Source organism: Trachurus japonicus, chromosome 21 (genome assembly GCF_045865225.1).
Source record: "Trachurus japonicus isolate A0001 chromosome 21, Traja_1.0".
Classification (NCBI taxonomy): Eukaryota; Metazoa; Chordata; class Actinopteri; order Carangiformes; family Carangidae; genus Trachurus; species Trachurus japonicus.
Window position 1 is genome coordinate 18381795 of NC_140927.1, and position 19723 is coordinate 18401517.

General features: G+C 37.7%; 1 protein-coding gene across 6 annotated transcripts; it reads right to left on the reverse strand.

Moving 5' to 3' along the window:
• Positions 1–1648: 1648 nt before the first annotated feature.
• On the reverse strand, positions 1649–17995 carry LOC146965058 (muscleblind-like protein 2a). Of its 6 annotated transcripts, none has more exons than XM_085766026.1 (10): positions 17737–17995; positions 13149–13809; positions 9255–9419; positions 8935–9141; positions 8554–8808; positions 7493–7546; positions 6600–6756; positions 5921–5956; positions 5107–5201; positions 1649–4171 (listed from the first exon to the last, which is right to left on the reverse strand). In XM_085766026.1, exons 2-10 carry the CDS (start codon positions 13320–13322, stop codon positions 4157–4159), a joined length of 1158 nt encoding a protein of 385 aa, XP_085622152.1. In that variant the 5' UTR covers positions 13323–13809; positions 17737–17995; the 3' UTR covers positions 1649–4156. The 6 variants fall into 6 exon arrangements, with proteins under 6 accessions (XP_085622152.1, XP_085622153.1, XP_085622156.1 ...); XM_085766027.1 differs by lacking the exon at positions 17737–17995 and adding an exon at positions 15946–16183; XM_085766030.1 differs by lacking the exon at positions 7493–7546 and having other exon boundaries at positions 17737–17973.
• Positions 17996–19723: the final 1728 nt, after the last annotated feature.

Sequence of the window (19723 nt, forward strand, 5' to 3'; positions counted from 1 at the left end):
CAATGGCTGCCTCCGCTCTCCGTAAACCTCACTAGTGGCTGAATGGGGGGCCACGCGGAGGGAGCCAGTGAGAATCGGCGGCCACATTTCCGTTCATGTGTTAAAATTCCCATCATTCGGTTGCCCCAGTGACATCCCAAAGAGAGCTCGTCCAATCAGAGGCGACTCGGGGATGCGTATCCAAGAGGAGGATAATGCGCCGGATGCTGTTGCTATGGTAACCCTGCATTTTGTTGCCGCTGTCCAAATGTAAGAAAGCTGGGATAAAAGAATTGCTCAGCCGTATAATAGATAGAATATTATTTATTGATAAGCTAGATTTAAGCTACGTCTGTTTGCCTTCTGGATAATCATTAGATTTAGGTTACACTGAGCTGATCAATCACTTAGGCTATAATGAACCTCCTCAGCAAACTACCTGGAGCTGATCATTTATCCAGATACATGGAGCATATCAAAAGAAATTATCTGCCTGTCTAACATGTCTATTATGGGAAGGCGTTCAATCCATCTGGGGCTACCTATGGTGGAAATTATTAAACTTAAAAAAAATTAAGAGAAATTATTTAATTCATGAATTGTTTCATTTATAGGATATATATATATATAATGTACAGTACAAAACAAACCACAGGGCTCACAGGAGGGCATTTATTAGACATTTATTTGCAATATTAGATTAGAATTTACAGGAACAGAACTATCCACATGAAATGTTTCATTATGCACAAATAAAATTATTTTCACAAATAAGTTTTTTTCTTGTTGTTTTTTAAATTGGGGAACATTTCTATTCAGGTCAGAGTGGAACCAAATGGCACTGACATGACAGCTTCATCACATGTTTGGTTAATGTGAATATAAACTTTCATAATAGTGAGATAGTCAGTCTTGCATTGTGTGTTTCAGGGTAGTGTTTGAGTGCCTGTAATTTTGAAAGTAAACTAAAAATTAATGTAACAATTTCACAAGATGGTTAAATGAAATTGGTCTTAGTTACTAAACAATATTGGATTTGTATAATTACTGAACAAAAGCAAACTGAGGAACAGATCGAAGATAAGGCAAAGTTCACAAAAAGCATGTATTCTCAGTCGTCTGACAGTTGAGAAAGTGCTTAAGAGAAAAGTTTCCGTCAGTCAGTCGGACCGAACATTCTTACTGTCCGTTAGTGTTTTTGACTGGGTGATCAAAAATGTCAAACAACCTCAACAACGTGCAGGTGTATTCATGACATTCAGGCTTTTTGCTAAAATGTGAAACAAACATTCATAAATATGCCTTTTAATTGCAACTATTATAAATTAGGGAAATGTTTTATCTATTCAATAGCAACCTAAACAGTGAAAGCAATAAGATAAAGAAAAAAAAAACTTAGTTTTAAACAGTCTGACTTGTAAAAATGTAGCTCACTTTGTGATGGAATATATTTTTGTTGCAAGATGTTGACGTGCAGTGGAAACTACACAAGTAAAACACAAGTTGTTTGTGTTCACCATGGTGTAATACAGTCAATTATCTGTCAGTAGAGTCTAATGTGTTACTGTGAGAAGGAAAAACAATGTAATCACATACAAAAATACAGTTACAGTCACTGCAACTTCAGATTGCCTCAGCAACAAATCATAACAATCAAACTATTAACCACTTTTCTTTTCTTTTTGTTAAACGTGACCTGTACAATGCACTCTTGTGCATAAAAAGCAATTCTATGGCCTTGGTCATACAGAGGTTTGTTGTCCCTTACAGGTGACAAGGCAGTAACAAGGATGAAATGTTTTTAGCTTCTCTTTGCTCAAACATTTGACCCCTCGACACAGACGGCTTTTCATAGGCTAAAACAACAGATCAAGGCCCTTTGAGGAACCTTCAGCAGAGCTAAAGTCAGCTTAATAAATTACATTCATCATAAAATAGAAGAGAAAATTAAGAACTTTTAACGTGTTTGTAGCTAAAGTTAAACCATATTCTTGTATACTCCATATATTCAATAACATGTTGAAATGTTTACAACAAAAATACACTGTGAAAATGTTAACAAATGCTATATCTCTTGGTGGATTGTCTGAGTTAATCACACACACGTGGACACACATTTTAAAAACATACCAGTCACTTGAAAAGACACAGAAACATGAAGAAGGAAAATTAAAAATGGGGGAACTAAAACGTATATAAAACGTGTTCAAGAGAACATTACATATATTTAACGTCAGTTTTGATTTTCACGTAACCAGACACAATGGCTTCTCTGTTTGCTCTAAGTTTCAAACAGCGTCAGGTAATTGCATATTGTGGTGTCACTCATACACAACTACACCAAAAATCTATTTCCTCAAATTCTACTTTACTACATAAAGTATTTCACTGCACTTATAACTAATTAGGAGACACTGGAAAAAGCTAAATCGTCTTAAATGTGAAATAAAATAAAATTAAGCTGGATATTCTTTCTTATACATAGTACAAATAAATGTGAGTGAATGTCACATGAATGAAAATTATAAGACTAAATATAAACAGGCAAAAACACAACATACTAATGCACTGACATGGCATTGCTAAACATTTCTTTCCGAACGTGACTTGAGTAGATTTAACTGACTGATTTTTCACACAAAGCCTTTTAAATATGCTTAGATGTCATCGCATGCACAATTCTTTAGGCACTTATAACATTCAAATAATACAGTACTGACAACTGACTGTAACAGCAAGACTAAGTGCACACGTTACTGAACTTGAATTTCATAGGATCACAAGAACTTTAGTTTGAATGAGTCTTAGTATTCCCATACACTTTTACTGAGTTAACTGTAATGGCCATGGGGGCTCGTCTTAAAAACTTACAGTAAGTCTTCATGTTGAACCAGGGGCTGGTTTCACTAAGACACTTAAGACTGGTTTGTAATGTGAAGTCATACTCAGCCCACATGGACTTAGAAGTCCATTCGTGACGATTTGTTGGTTATGAACTTTTTTCTTTCCTACAGCTGATGGTAATGGAGTCTAATGTTTCTTCTTTAACAATATTAATTTAGGTTCAGACCATATTTCAATTTGCATCCATTCACATTGAGCATGGTGAATAATTCACCATAATCTGTTTTGAAAATGAAAATAAACCAATCAGACAAAATCAAAGGTTTAAAATCTAAGCACAGTCAAAGTCTATCTTTGTGAAACCTGCTCCTGAAATGAAGACACACAGATAAATCTTCAAGTCAGCCATCACCTTGACCAATAATAATATTAATAATAATAATAGTTTGAATCACTGTTGCTTTGCTGCCTTTACAAGAAGTAGTAGAAGTATCTGTAGCAAATGAATTAAACAGAACTTTTCCCTCGACATATGATGCACACTGTGCAATGCAAAGGCACACCAGGAGGTGGAGCACTGATCCTGTCTTTTGGGGATAACAGGGCAAAGAGCCCAGAGTGTCTACCCCCTCAAAGTCCATAAGTCTGCTGTCAATTACGGTTTTCACAAAGTGGAAATTTAAAGTTAAGGTAAGTGCTTTTTTAAGGGTCAACCTAGAATAATTAAATCTGGCACCAACTCGATAAACAATCATTCATGAGAGAAAAAAAAAACTTTCTTAGGTTATGTACTGTAAGACATTCAAGAGGGGAAAATAATTTGTTGGTCAATAACCATACTGATAACTCTCAACACCTTCCATTAATATTAACATGCTATGTCTACAACTGAAAACTGATCTCAGATTAGGTGTGCCGTGTGCGCTCACCTCCCACAATTGCTTGTAAGTTACATTTCTGTCTGATTTCCACATGTTTCCTTGTTTAATTTATTCATGTGAATTTGAGTCAGACATCAATACAGAGCATTCAGAGGCTGAATGCACCTCAGACTGTGTCAGAATCGGTTTGGAAATAGAAGGATGTTTTGCACATTACTAAGGATGTATGTTAATTCAAGTGTAAAGTACATACAATTATCTTCTGTGACATTTGTCTATAATCCCAGTAACTCAGTTATGCAATTTATTATTATAGATTAAAGTAATATCTCAGTGATGTTACGTGCATGCAGCTTGTTGTATGTGGTGTGTGGTGTTAACAGAGTATTTACAGAGAGACTGTTTGGGACCTTGAACAGCAGCCATGTGGCACTGACTCCTGCTCCTGGCGGTTACTTGAGGATGATCTGTTTCAGGGGCAGAAGACAGTCAATAAGCAAGCATACATACTGTATGGGTCATATCTGTTACGTTACACGACAAAGATCAAATCAAGTTCATCATTACCCAGAAATTATTGTCATAATGGACACAACAATGATAAGATTAAATGAAATGAATACCTGAAAACGTATGACATTGATTGTTATATTAATTAATTAAGTAATAGTTAAATGAACCTTTTGACAGCTGAACATTTACTTCAAAATAAGTTATTCTAAATTTTAATTGCAGCTGAAATCCCCAAGTAATGTTTAGCTGCACAACATGCCTCAAATGGATCCACCAGAGGGAAGACTGAATTAAAACATTATGTTTTGTATCAGTTCATGACACTAGGCATAAAGAATTAACAGGTGAGTGTAGGAGGTAATATTTTTAAGAGGCTTAAACCCCACCTATCAAAATGTTTTTATTCTGTGGATTGGATTTACCTAAACTATAAAATATAACTCACACACACATCACAATTATTAAAGATTTCTCATGAAATTCCATGTACAAGAAAAACAAACTCACTCACACAAACTGGTTGGGTTAATTTAAATGTTATTCATAATTTACACAACCTTATAATTCTACTGTGTTGCAATAATTTGTTCCCCACCTATTAACACTAGCACTGCATATTGAGTGATGAAACCGACACCGTCATCAAAACCAAAAAAAAAACATGCAAAAAACAATGTGTGTTTGCAGATGGACGACCTCTGTAGAAATGTTTGTAATAAGGGAAAGGGGGTGAGATGCAGCCTAGTAGTTCTACAGGTAAATGAAGCTTCATGATAAGCAATGCAAGCAGGGCGACACTACGCTGACGAAGCAACTCCCCTGATGTAAAGATGAAGCACTTCCTCAGAGCTCAAGGATTTATGACAGAAAGCTTTAAAAAGGAGCAAACCTGATTGGCTGATGCTGTTGCTGCGTAGGGGACACTTGTGGCGGGAGTAGTTGCTGCAGAGACAGTAGCAGGCGTAGCACTGTACATCATGGGGACTTTTTCAGGAAGGGAACCATGAAAGCAATGAAAAGGGAGGTGGAGCATTATGGTAACCATAGCAACGTTTCACTCTCTCTCTCTCTCTCTCTCTCTCTCTCTCTCTCTCTCACTCTCTCTTGCCAGGCAAATATAAAATGAAATTAGCAGCAAGCCATCATTAGGTTAGACCAGCAGATGGCATACGATCACACAGCAAAGCGAGACAGCAGGGGAGAACACAAAAGGACGGCTGATAACAGATAAAATTAGGAAATCTGTCAATAATTTGACATCCCAAAAGAGACAGCATGTACAGCAATGCTAGCAGACGTGATCAAAGTGGTTTTAAAGGATATTTAACAAGATTTAATAGATGGAAAAACATTCAGTATAGTCTTATAAAACGCTGAGGTAAATCTCAGGGATGCTGATCAAATTTCCTAATCCATGATGCATGGCAATTCCACAAACAAAATCCACCAAAATGCTTCAATTTTGTATCCTGTGCTTTGGCTATTTGAAGTAATGCTACAAGCAGTTATATACCAAATCCTCAAGATAACTGAGAATGTTTATAGAGATACAAAATCTTATTATATAAGGGGAATCCTAACAGTGAGATCCTGATGAAAGCTTTTGTTTTCCTGTGCTGCTCATACAAACACAGTAATTACACTTCAGTGATCTCCACTGATTATGAGGCATTGTGTAAAAAAAAATTGAGCAAGGCACCTACCAACGCTGTTCGCAGGAGCCATGCAGAAGACAGAACCTGTGTGATGATCAAAATGAAAGAGAGGATGTGTTTAGTATGATTGAAACATGTGAAGAGGATAAGAACTGATGTAACATATTTAGTGCATGTACACAAAAAAAACACCCATAGCATTACCTCATTAACGTTTTCAGAAAGATGCAGATTAAGTCAAACTGAGTAACAAAAGAAATCTCAGAGAAAAGTAAATGGCAGAGGAGAGCTCTCTCTGAGTTGGTGTGACCGACAGGCCTAAGCTACTTGGTTACTAAGTTAGCATTAGCTTGTCAGCAACAGCTGTTCACTAATAAGTGCTGTTTATGAGTGTTCACTGCATCACAAGGAATCTGACCCCACCTATTTTGCTTAGATGAGCGACTGTGGGGGAGAGCCATTGTTAACATAATGAGTAACAACTGAGCCATTGTTAATATTATGAGTAACAACTGTGCTTTGTATGACAATGTAAAATGTCTGCTGTGAAAAGGTCTACCATCAAAATCTTCAGGAAAAGGATTAAGAGTTAGTTCATTTTTGGAGGCTCAGATGTGATAGACCACTCTGTGAGCAGAGTCATTCTGGCACGGGCAGCTGCCAAGTTGGTGAGTGATTCAACTACTTTTAAGTGGAAGATTGTATACATAACAAGTTTAAAGACAACCTGTGGGATAAAACGCTGCAGTGGGCTGGTGCAGCTGTGCATTGGCCAGAGCCTGGTGGTAGTGCAAAAAACTGGGGTTGAGGAAAGAGCTGGTCCAGCCACTCTTCTCTAGAGCTGGTCTCTTTGGTAGGGGTTGCAAGATGCTGTGGGGAAAGCCCTGAAAAGTGAGAGGGGAAAAGGTAAAACACCAAATCTCCCCAGAGTTCTCCTTTCTTGGTTCATCTGTATTTTACACACTTTTAATATTGAATATTCATGACTACAGCTAGACAAATACACAATAAAGGTGACTGCTATCACATGATTGAAAAAAAAGTAAGCACAGTTGTAGAATACAGATATGAATGGAATAATGTATTCACAAAAAATTTAACAAATATCTGTTAACTTAAAGGGGCTATTTGTAAGTTTTCTCTGCCTCTGAACATGGTTTCTTGCGTGAAGTGGGTGGTGGTGGTGGTGGTCACTTTTTAAAAGCCGCTGACATCATTGCATTTATGATCCAAGACGTTAAAATACAGACTGTATTACTCAGCAATGCTACTTCTTCAGGACGCACTATGGGGACTGTGTACTGGAAAGTGATAACTGGGCCAGGGCTTGCTGGTTTGTAAAACTTCTCAGACACCAGTGTTGCTTTCCACAGCTGGAGACAGCTCTTTGCTTGTCATACTAAACCATTTCTGCTCGACTAATTATAACAGCTGTTAATGCTAATGTTGGCTAGGTAGCAAAAGTAAAACTTACAAATAGCTCCTTTAAGCACTTGAAGATACTGATGTTAACTGTGTACACAAACGCTATATGAGACTTGAAGAAGCCACAGTGACAAAAAAATTAAAAGTTTTCACAGTACAATTAATAGCTACATGCAAAGCAAAAGGTGAAAATACCAGGTCTACAGTTGCCTCGAGGGGTCGCTTCATTGCTTTGGCAGTCGACTGAGTCTTTTAATAGCAGGCAGCGAGCACATGATGGCAGTGGGCCAATGGGATTCAAGCGTATTAACATACAGGTAACAGCAAGCAGAGGTGCGTCATGGGGGACAGCATTGTGGATAGGTGAGAAGGGGAAAACAAAACAAAATAATCTGAATGTAGTATACCACATAAAACACAATATACATGCGCAGTAACCAAAAGAACTGATTGAAGGAAATGTTGATTTTAAGATTCCTGAATTAGTAGTTCAACATAATCAGTAGGGTGGCAACCAAGATTTACAATGATATGGTACACTCCTGTACACCCTTAACATTGTACATTGATCACCTTGTTATTATTGCTTGATCAGAGTTTTTCATTATAATCAATAAAAGTTAGCACTACTGTGATGCACAGCAAGCGCAGAACTTTTCATGTTAAATGAAATATGACTTGGTTTTGTGGGAAAAGCAACATCACCAGTTGAAAAAGAAACATGTAGTGTCATAAAAGCAAAGAATTTGGAGCTCCTTTTATAACACATGATCATTTTTTGGGTGGATTGGCAGATGCTTCCTCTATATTTACTTTCAATAAAAAAAACATAAATGGAAAACAGATGTGTTTTTCAAGTATAGCTATGTTTCCCAATCGTGTGAAATAAAACCTAAATCTGAAACTATTAAAATTGATGTTCATAATAAAAAGATACAGATGGTCTATGGATGGCAGAAGGAGCAGAATACTGTATCCTATATAAAATCAGGGAAAGTTATTATACTAATTTTTTTTTACATAAAATGTACATAACATGATTTTGTTCTTTTGTTCACTTTTCCATGCACACAGTAATTGCAAAACGTAGTCATCAAATGATTAATAGTGTACAGTTTAGCAAACATCAGTTAACTGCCATGTCATATGTATCTGGTGCATATGCTAATATAGTAGATCTTTCAATAGGTCTGATTAAAGGCAAAATGTTTGAAAAGTAAATATAATTTGTAAGAAGTAAAAAGGTTGTGTCTTACCATGGCTGCAGCTGCGGCCTGGGCTGTGATGGCTGTCTGACTGACTTGTTGTTGACTGGATTTGATTTTGGCCTGCAAGTGTGCAGGTGGGTGAAAATACTTGCACTTCTCCCTGGAGCAGCGGCTCTTGATATAGTCCATGCAAACGGTGACAGTGTTATCAGTGGTGTCAATCATCGGACTGTCACTGGGGTGAGCAAAGCGGCAATCTGTCTCCCCTCTCGCACAGTTTCCCCGCTGAAATTCACGACAAACCTGTGGAAGAGCAATTATAAAGACAGCTCGAGGAATTCAGCTCTGAGTATTTGGTCAAATGATCCTCGCCTGCATAAGCACTGATATCTTATTTATGTTAAATAGTTTCTTGTGGTGCATGACTACCTCTAGTTTGTCCGAACGCTGCAGCTTCTGTGAAGGAGAAGAAGAGGAGGAGGAAGAAGAGGAGGAGGAGGTCTGGACCGTGACCGGTGGGCTCCCAGGAACAAGGACCGGGGTGCTCTGGATGATGTCTGATGGGACGAGGCTCATTCCGTGGCTCAAGGGTGTCATGTATGAACCATAACCGAGACCAGTATTCGTTCCAAGTCCCTGTGTAACAGGACAAGCTGACTTTGATATAAAATGACATATTTTACAAGTGAGACGAGCACCTTTATGTAACGCAAGGAACTAACGGCTAGGATTCACGATGTGGATCTTACCACTTGCTGCAGACTGGGGCCAGGCATCACAAGTTGCATCTGCTGGGCGAGTACGGCTGCAGCAGTCTTCTGCTGGATGAGATTGTTGCGCCCATTTATCTCCAACTGGGTTTTTAAGTGCGAAGGCGGATGAAGATATTTGCAGTTTTCTCTTGAGCATCGGCCCTGTATTCAAATAAATAAATAAATGAAAAAAGGCATAGAGAACAGTCAGTATTGCAGACAGTCAATCATCAATATGACAATACAACATATCATGGTCATCAGATCAAAGGTATACTAGCGTAAGTCTTGTTTTTGTCAATGTCCTGTTACAATGCCCAACAGCATTTTAATAGGACGGAAGACGATTTAGCAAATAAAGATTACACCAGCACTATGAGAGCTGAGAAGACATTAATTTAATTTTTAAATAAAACACAATTTAAAGCCTTTTTTTTTTTTTTTACTATGCTACATAAAGGACACATCATTTTTATATTGGTGGTGGTACAGCTTCAGACATAAGTAGTGTGGTGCAGAGGGAGCCAATATAAATCAAATGGACCGTACTGTAAAAGGTGTGATGGAAGATGAGTCCGTTATTAATACACACTGCTCTCTTTATGGCTGAAGTGTAGCAATTATGAGAGAAATCAAGACCGAGCTGACTGGCTACATTAGACACCCCTGAGGTTGCTAGCTGCGAGAATCTAGTGATGGTTTCCTTTATTGTTCAACAGTCTGATTATTAGGCACGAGTACTACATTACTAGCTCCTTACAGGCTTATAAACAAGCGCATACCAATATAGTTTCTGCCAATCAAGCATCTGTATTAGTCTAATAAGAGGTGAGATTCTTTTGCCCAACATATTCAAGTCTTTCGCCCAAAGCTTAATTCTTTTCAGTGAATATTAATGTTGGTTTATCTCTCTAATATTTCATTCCTCTTTATGAATTGTTGAAATACAGTGTAAAAAGAAATCATTTCTGGGGTTTACAATTACACTTTTAATGTGTTCACATGCCAAGGATGGAGAAGCTGTTGCTTACTGTGCTTTGACAGTTTTTAGCTTGCTCTTAGTAGTAATATACATCTCGGCTGATCCGATCACAAGTGCACAGCTATAAGTATGTCAGTTCACAGCTGGTATTAAAATGTGTCGCCAGATGTGTCTCCAAATGACCACACAAACGATCAGATCTCACTTGCCTGCCCTTTATGACATGAACATGTATGAGTTGTTGTTAGCTTGTCTGAGAGTGACAGACAGGTCAGGTATCAATGTGTCTGTGAGGGATGGACTGACAGAGAGAGAGGCAGAATTTGAGTGAAAAGCTCTTCATGAGATAGTAAAGTAGTAAAACAATTTTGGTTCATTGTGAAGACGTGGTAGCCACTAGCCAGGGCTAGTTTGATTGAGGACGTCAGTGGAGTTCGCAACTGTGCTTTGAGCTGTCCACTTTTGATCAGATCACAGAGACAGAGACAGATGCGAGTAGTGGTTTTTATTAAAGAAATCTCAGTATCCATGGCTGCTACTGTGGAAGTTTAGTGCTAGAAACTGCTGATTGACAAACCAATTCACTGACCTCTCCAACATCTACTGTAAAGCACTCCTGAGAGAAAGCCACAAAAAGCAAGTCTGCCTAAAAATGACTGTTTTTATAGAGGAAGAGACGACATGCTTCGCTTGTGGCTTCCCTTCTCAAAATGACTTTATTTGAAGGCATGGGGAACTAATCACAACACCAACGCATGTGCATTCTTTGCTATAACAAAGTTAACTCTGTTAGGAGCTTTTAGTGAATGGCCAGAGACCTGTGACTCGAATATATCACATGGCAACAAAATGCCGTCAGCAGAAAAGTTAAAACAGATAAGGAAGAGATAAACATTTGTTTAGAAAGGTTGCTATTAGTCTTTTCATAAACAAGGACTAAGGGTGAATACTTAGTTGCCATAGAGTTGGTAGCAGCTGAGCCGACAGAACAACAGAAGAGATGTCAGTAACAGATATTTAATAACTCCTTAGACAAAAGCCTATTCATAAAGAAGAGCTGTGACATCAACACATGACTGCAACAGCTACACATTTCCTTGCTGACCTCTTCTTCCCATCCTCACAACAGACTGTAATTCTAAGTTCAGACTTTATCCCAGCAAAAATAATGGTAGTTTTATTAAGTCTAAAATTGAGTCTGCTAATGTTCTTGGATGCTGCAAAATGTAATGAATTCACTGAGAGGTCAGTTGACAGAAAAATAATCAGAAACTATTTAAATAATTGATCGAGTCACTTTAGCAGCAGAATGTCAAATGTTCTCCATTTGCAGCTCATAATTTGTGAGATCTGCTGCTTTGATTTGTCTTACATGGTAGGAAATGGGATAAGTTGGATCATGTTTCCTTGGACTTGATTTTCTTGAGAACCATCCCATGAACTACATTTATCAGGGCTAAATTCCAAATCAATGCAGTGCATGGCACCACCAAGCAGTAACATACTGCAGATGTCTGACCTAAACATGTCTGTTGTGAATCCCATTATGATCACAACTTTCACACTAAACAAGAAATGGTCGTGACAGAGTTTCATTGTTCCAACAGACAAAGCTGTTTCTTAACATAGGAAAGTCTCCGAGGTTCTACTGTTAGCGGGTGTTTGTCATTAATGACAGGCGTGATGGATCTACCATGGAAACTGGTCTCAGACTTTTCGATCCCAGTGTACACTGACAAACTAATTTAACTTGGATCAAAACAATCTACTTATTTGACACAACTTGTAGCCAATAACAATATCTGCATTGGAAGTGGTTAAGAAAACAAAGATTAGCACTGCAGTTTTGATTAATGTGGAGATGTAGTTTACTGTTGACATGACATAATTGATTTTCATTGGTTTTGACCAATGGATGTAGGCAAGGTGTATTTTCCAGAGGGCATTTGAGTTTCTGATCACAAAAGGTTTTAGAGTTTAGAGGTAACTCAGACTAACACTTCCCATGATTAACGTCTGTAATGACCTAGCACTTACCCTTAAGCCTAAGCTCATTTCCTCTCCTTGATAACCTACTTCACAATATTCAAGATGGACAATTACTGTTGTTTTTAGATAAAGGAATAAGGCTGCTACTTTATGTTAATACTGCCCAGCCCTTGACCACCAGGGCACAGACAAGCTGCGTATAAACTGCCTACAGTGAGGAGATAAGACGATGACTCAACATGAGAATAATCCTGGGGGCAAAGCTGTATTGTGTTGTGATAGTGAATGTGTGAGAGTGGATTAAGTCAACCCTGGCCTCACACAGAGCAACAGAGCAAACAGGAGAATAAACTGGCTGAAATCCGACTGGTTGCCAGACGTAATCTCAGAAAATATAGGTGGAGTATTATCTGTCAGATATTTTACTGTTTTTGGAAATATGATTGGAGTTATTATTATCACCCAGACTTTTTTTTTTTTTACCTAAACTAATCAGGCAAATGTTGAGTTTGACTTCATTTGTGACCCCTGGTAAATTCTTTGAATGGGACTTGGTAGGTAGTGGTAGATGTAGACACGAACAATGTTTAATTGTTCAATGTGATGAGCTAACTAGATGGCCTTAAAACTCATCATCATATTGTACTGAACAGAACCAGCAATTTGAGCCGTTTTAAAACTGCAAAAACCTTTAAGGAAAGTAAAAGGGGTTGTAAAATAAATGTGGAAAGGGATTTCTGAAACATATCTGACACAACACAAAAGAGAAACCACTCACTGAAGGACACAGGTAACAACATGGAAAATTACTCTTCATTTCATGGGAGTTTCCTTCCCCTTTACACATGGGCAAAATTTTCTTATATTCAGTAAAGGATCATTAAACTGTCACAGATATTACTGTATGCAATATATCTTACCTTCAGTGAGTCAAAGCAGGCAATAACTCTACCATTTTCGACTTGGCAGCTCTTCGGTGGATGAGCGAATTTGCATTCCTCATCCCTACGAGAACAGTTTCCCCGCTGAAACTGTCGACAGACTTCCAGAGTCAGCCATTTTGTGTCTCTTACTGAGGAAATATTCAACGCCATGTCCAAAGGTTTTAACCATACATTAAATTCTAAAACTTAATCTTATTGTCGCGTGCCTCATGAACTAAAATCTGTAGCTAGACTGTAGATACAAGGTCCTCTTCTAAGACAGGCGGATGAGTCCTCCATCAGCTGGAGGCGAAAGATCTGACAGCTGAGAAACACTTGTAAATGTAAGTTTTTGTTTGTCTTTTTCTTGGTCAAGTGAAATCGTATATTCCACAAACGATGGTGACAAGTGAGGGAAATCTAATGCAGGCTTGTCAGTGTAGTCATTCTCAAGTAATTCATCTCCGTCCTCTTATTCTCTTATGCTGTGGTTCTACTTTAACATCATTTTGGCGCTGATGTTGTGCGAAAGTCTTGCGGCTGAGGTATCCCGTGTTGGTGCTCTAGTCTGGCCTTAAAAAAAAGCAGACACAGGCCAGTTCACATGGACCAGCTTCAAGTCGGGGATATCTTCTCAAAGGCACTTTCTATTGTTGATCTGAAAGACAAAAATGTGTAAATTCATGACTTTGTTTTCAAATACACATCAAAATTACAGTACCATTGGTTTGCAGTTCTCACATTTAGACATAATTATTTCTCAACACTCATGGCTGATGTCATGGAAAGAAAGCAAACAGGATCAAACAACAAATGTGTAAAATTAATGATAGGTTTGTGATGTCAGACTCTCAGAAGACAAACCCAATTTCATAGTTTGAAACTAACCTGTCCATGTAACTTGTTACTGTATCTAAAATCATTCGCTAACTAACACTATATCTGCAACAACTACTTTTTTCAACCAATTACTGATTGACAAAATTAATTGAGTCTTTTGATCTGTTTTCAAGCAAAAACATTCCTGGTTCCAGCATCTTAAATGTCAGACTTTGCTGCTTTTGTCTCTTTTATATCATTGTAAACCGAATGCATTTGAGTTTTCGTACTGCCAGTCACAAAACAAAACATCTGAAGACTTCATTTTGAACACATTATAGCAGTTTGTATACGAGGAAATTCACTGAATCGAGAAAACATCTTCCATATCAGTCAATAATTGAAAAATACTGTCAACAAGACAAGACGATCAAAAAACCAGCAGTAACAACAATAACAAACTAAGACCTTGAACATGATTGACACTAAATACATTTCAGAGAGGAGAGAACTTTAGTACCATCATAGCCTGATGAAAAAGCTACCAAACTAAGATTCTGTGTCTTGGAGACAAACAATAGTCTATGTCAAAGTCTTCTTATTCGTTTCAGTGAGACCACTGTGCTGCACAGCAAGAGACTCAATGCAAGCACTATGGCTTAAAAAAGAGCATAGATAAGAACTTGGAAGCCCCCTCGCCCTTAATACTGGTAAGATATTACAAATTCCTTCTGTTGGCCAAGAAAGCATGCCAGACACAAGACACATGCCAGATCATATTGTCAGATCTCCACAGTTCACTGTACAGTGCATGGGCAAAGTTCTGCTGTTAAAAGACCATCAGCCTGCCAGCACAGGACTTAATAACTTATTTATCAGTCGCAATGGAACGTGAATAGAGACTGAATTAACATATCCTAATTTTCTTCTCGGAAAGTCATACATTTTTGTCCAAAACAAATAATCTGACCCCTCTACAAAGTCTGAATTTAACTAAATAAACTGCTGCCACCATCATGCAGTTTCACTTTAGTGTAAACAATGACACAAATCACTTTAATCATTCAGCCAAACATTGATAATTCAGTTTAATTCAGTGTTCCACATGTGATTAAAGCCACCATAAATCACCTTTATCCAGCCTATTAGTTGCTCACAGTAGCTAAGTGGTAGAGGATACAGACGTTCAGTATTGTGACTGAACTTTCTGAACTTTGTAAAATGTAACTGTACTGTACTTGGTCTGCACATAAGTCCAATATAAAATATAAAAAACCTCTCTAGGCCCAGTTCTTCTGTAAAATCATTAGCATGATAGAAACACACAGCCGCAGTTGTTGTGCTAGCTGGGGATGTGTAACTGGGTGGTGTCATGGTAATCAATATATCTATTACAGTACATGAGCTCAAAATCCATAACACCATAAGAACTGGGTTAGGCTACATGTCTAACATTCAGTTCCATCAGCATAAAGATTACAAATCCAAACTACATTTAATTTTTTTCATACATTTCATTGTCTTTTTTCTCTCCATTCTCTACAGTCTACTTATAAATATGTTACTCTCCATATATTCACATGAATACTTGATGCCAGATTCCTAGCCAGACATGTTAACGCTACACCAAAGGGAATAAAGACAAAACTCAAACACACAGTGTTGAGAGTTAAACATACGACAGAATAGTCCGACCTGTACACCAAGTGGTGAAACACACAGGAAGTTGCTGAGCAAACAGAAAAGGTGGTTAACCCACGAGCTGAATAAATCTGTGTGAAGCTAAAAAGTTGCTCCACTGGTAGTAATTAACAAAGCCTACACACGTACAAAAACTCAACTGGCACAGCTTTGGAATAAAAACTGCTGCTATCGACCCAGATCCTGTACTGTAACAGCCTCTGCATGCTACCCCACGGCATACTGCAGCAAATTCCTTTAGGCACAAGTCAGGAAACAGAGAAAGAAAACCTACCTCTCGCGTCATGCAGCACTAAAGAACTTCTGTCCCAGACCGAGAATCTAGGATACAGCTACAACTTTTCAGAAGCTAAATTGTGAAAATGTTGACAACAAGAATCGTTTTTATCCTCAACTCCATCCAGAAGATTCAGTCACAAAAGATTTTCTTTCCACAACAGTAAAAGCACACTGCCTCTGTAACTCTGGCTGAAGCTTTTCCAGCTATGTTTCCAGCCACCCCCTTCCTGCCTGGGTGCCGGCCTCTGGAAAGATCCTCCCAGTCAGACATCGGCCAATAGAAACCCAGAATCCAGTATACTGTGTGAAAACAGGCTGCACAGCTTGGAGAAAGACTTTGCTGAGTTGACTCTTAAATTATGATTAAAATATGATATTGAAATTGAAAAAGATGTATAGAAACATAAAGGTTCACATTGACATCTACATCTTAGTATTATTATTACGTTTATTAAAACGTTTTGTTTTTCTAAATTCAGCACAGTGGATGACTTCTTGCTGCAATGCCTCCTTTATGTTGTGTGGTGTAAAGCATTTTGAGTAGAAGCTGAAAACACTGGAAACCAAAGAATGTAAGTTGTGTACGTCAGATGATGGACACAACACCCCTACAACAACTCTGCATGTGCAGTAATATCTCTTAATTTCAACACTTGAAGGAAGGATAGAAGAAAACCAGGCAAACCAGGCAAAATTACTAAGAAAACATACTTATTTAAACAACGGCCTGGTAGCTAAGGGGCAGGAGGGCAGGACACAAAATGACATCACAGCAATACACAAACAGCTAAAAGAACATGTAGTAATAATAATACTACATACGTACTACTATTAGTAAATAATAGTAATAGTAACTAATGTAACTCCTACGAAATACTGTATTTAAAACACAAATTTGACACACGCTTACTTAAGTATTTTCCTTTCATACCAATTTCTGCTCCATAACATTTCAGAGGGATACTGTGGAATATCCTATAACTCCACTGCATTTATCTGATGACTCTATAAAGCACGATGTTCCCTTTACAGATTAAATAACTGGCTGTAAAAACAAACAAACAATACTATTATGCAATTGATAGAAAATGAAATGGCAGCTGCTTTTATAATTGTTATGTAAAAAATGTCAGTGAAGATTTGTTTCCTTTCTTTACTGGTTTGGACAAAACAGACAGGGGGACTGTCACTTTTGGCTCTGGGTAATTGTGATGGCACTTCTCCTTTCTTTTTCTTCTGACTTTTTATAAAATATAGCACACAATCCATCACTTTAATAATCCTACATTGCAGTTATACATATTAGTAAAAGTAATATTTAAAGGCTGTACACTTGCATTAATAATACAAATCTAAGGATATACATTAATATACCAGTCATGAGGACATCTTTCTTCATTGAGTACTTTCACTTTTCATACAGGACTTTTACTTGTAACGTTAATGAAGTACTGTTACAGTGTTGTAATAGTATTTGTAGTAAAGTAAAAGGTACTTAATACTCCCCACCCCACCCCTCCACCCCCCAGTGTTAATAAACTGCGACAGTCACCCTACCTGACAGTGTAGCATCACATTATCCTGCTTGCACAGTTTGTTACTTCGAAGGAATGCTTTCGTCTCTGTTTTGCTTTCTCATCTCGGCTACTTCAGCTAGCTAACCACAACCACACAGCTGGCAGGCTAACTGCACCGCTGTCATGGGCTGACATATTACAGTACGTTCACATTTACATTTATTAGCTTACGTTAGCATCGCTGTTAGCAGAGGAGTCCACCTGCTTACCTCATCATCCCGAAGGATACGGCGATCACGCACCAGCTCGGTCAGACGACACGGCAGCACAACTGAACTAACGAAAACAAGGTGACGAGTGCTCAAGAGAGGTCTGGTCAACAACCCATGTTGTTTTTACTCTGCTGTAGGAATTAAAGCTTGTTATTCCGTGTACGCGCCTGACGTCGTTTCTTCTTTACTTTATGGCACTGCACAGATTTAAGCAACAAGCGTCTAACAGCTTACTGTATAACCGTCAGTTTGATGTGATGAGCAGGGGTTTCCCGGGGTGCGCTGAGTATCTTTTCACTGCCAAGAATTAAATATTTGACAACAAATAATGAGATATATAACGACCTATCGATGATATACCTAACTAATATTCATAATTACTTCGAAAGTTTAAGTTATCGCCAAAAAAGGGTTTGATTTTGCGTTTCTATCTAGTATCTCCCCCCCTTTACGGACTCAAAGTGGTATGGTCTACACGAATGCCAGTAGGCTAAAAGGGCAAGGGTTTGCTTGTTACCAAGGGAACAGCAATAAAACCATGTTAGATTTTCTGGATTAGTTTAATGACAACACGCTTGCCTTTCACACACACACAAGCATTAAATTGACCAGTAAAAAAAAACATGACAAAAGCAGCGTTAAGTCAAAAGTCTGTCTAATCATTTGCATCCTAAATAATAAAATAGCCCGTGTGGCCTAAGAGTTTTCTATACACCCGCCTAGTCATTATAATGTAAAATTAAATTAAAAACCAATAGACTTATATAATAAGTATAACAATAAAAGGCACAATAGCCTAGCATCACAGGTCTGCTCAAGGTCAAATGAGATGGATGCTAACCCCTAACCCTATAGTCAAGATAAGACAGGGAGCTATTTATTTATTCATTTAGCCTATTCATTTATTTTTAAGTTTGCAGACTTGTGTGGAGTCTTGTGCCTCCCTTGTATGGCTAGCTGTTTCCCTCCCTTATCATTCATTTTGTAGTCAGTAGCAAACAATCAACTAGCAGTGATCATACTCCAAAAATGTGAAAACATCACACAAAATGGAATTTAACTGATTTTTTTTTTTTAATGGCATATTGTAAATGTTTATTTGAGGAAAATGTTAATTAAGTCATTAAGTAGCCTAGATTAAATTAGACATTTTTTGTTAATAAAAAAATTCAAAAACCAGAACATTTATTTTATTCCATTACTTGTCATGAAAATCATTTGGACTCATTTGGACATATCTGAATTATACCTGGCTACACTTGGTATAAATAATTTATGTTTCTTTTATGTTTGTGTATGGTGGCTACTTTGGATGATAGATTTATCTGATCTGTCACACTGACATCTCTTCAACTAACTGCAGACTTGGCATCAAGCGCCACATACAGAGGTCACCCTATGGGTCCCTTTGGAGGAAATGTCACTGTCACAGTGAGTCAGATAACAACAAGAGAATACAGAAATCCCTGCTTTTCATCCCTCTGACCTGAATAGCCTACTGTTTGTTATTCACATATTTTGTTATTTTCTCTTTTTAGTATTAAATGGTTGGTGTCTTTAAACATACATCTCTCTTAATCCAAAGTCTTCACCTCCGGTTCAGGTTTAATTTTCAGCATGAATTCTTGTGCATCACTGCACACATGGAAAATCCTTACTTGATGTGCATCTCTAAAAACATTTAGCCTATATATTGTTGCAAAAAAAAAAAACTTATAATAATTATTCAAATTCTAAAACTTTAGTTCAGCACCCTTATGTAATTGTTGAGAGCAACACTCCCACCTAGTGGTAAAAAATTGCAAATGAATCAAACGAGTGTGTTTTTTGTTATTGTTATGTTTATCTAGGAAGCAGGGTTATTTCCACTTCATTTACCTCAGTTTATTCGTGCTATAAAAGTGTCACATGCAATACTTGGAAAGTCTTATGTGGTCGTTATAAGAATTACCCATTTGACTAATCAGTGGAGGCAATAAAGCAG

Coding starts and splice junctions, on each gene's coding strand:
- LOC146965058 (XM_085766025.1), bottom strand. CDS start 13,322: ATGGCGTTGAATATTTCCTCAGTAAGAGACACAAAATGGCTGACTCTG. Junction 9,142..9,254: donor GCCCCAGTCTGCAGCAAGTG/GTAAGATCCACA, acceptor CCTGTTACACAG/GGACTTGGAACGAATACTGG. Junction 5,957..6,599: donor TGCAGCGTTTTATCCCACAG/GTTGTCTTTAAA, acceptor ATCATCACACAG/GTTCTGTCTTCTGCATGGCT.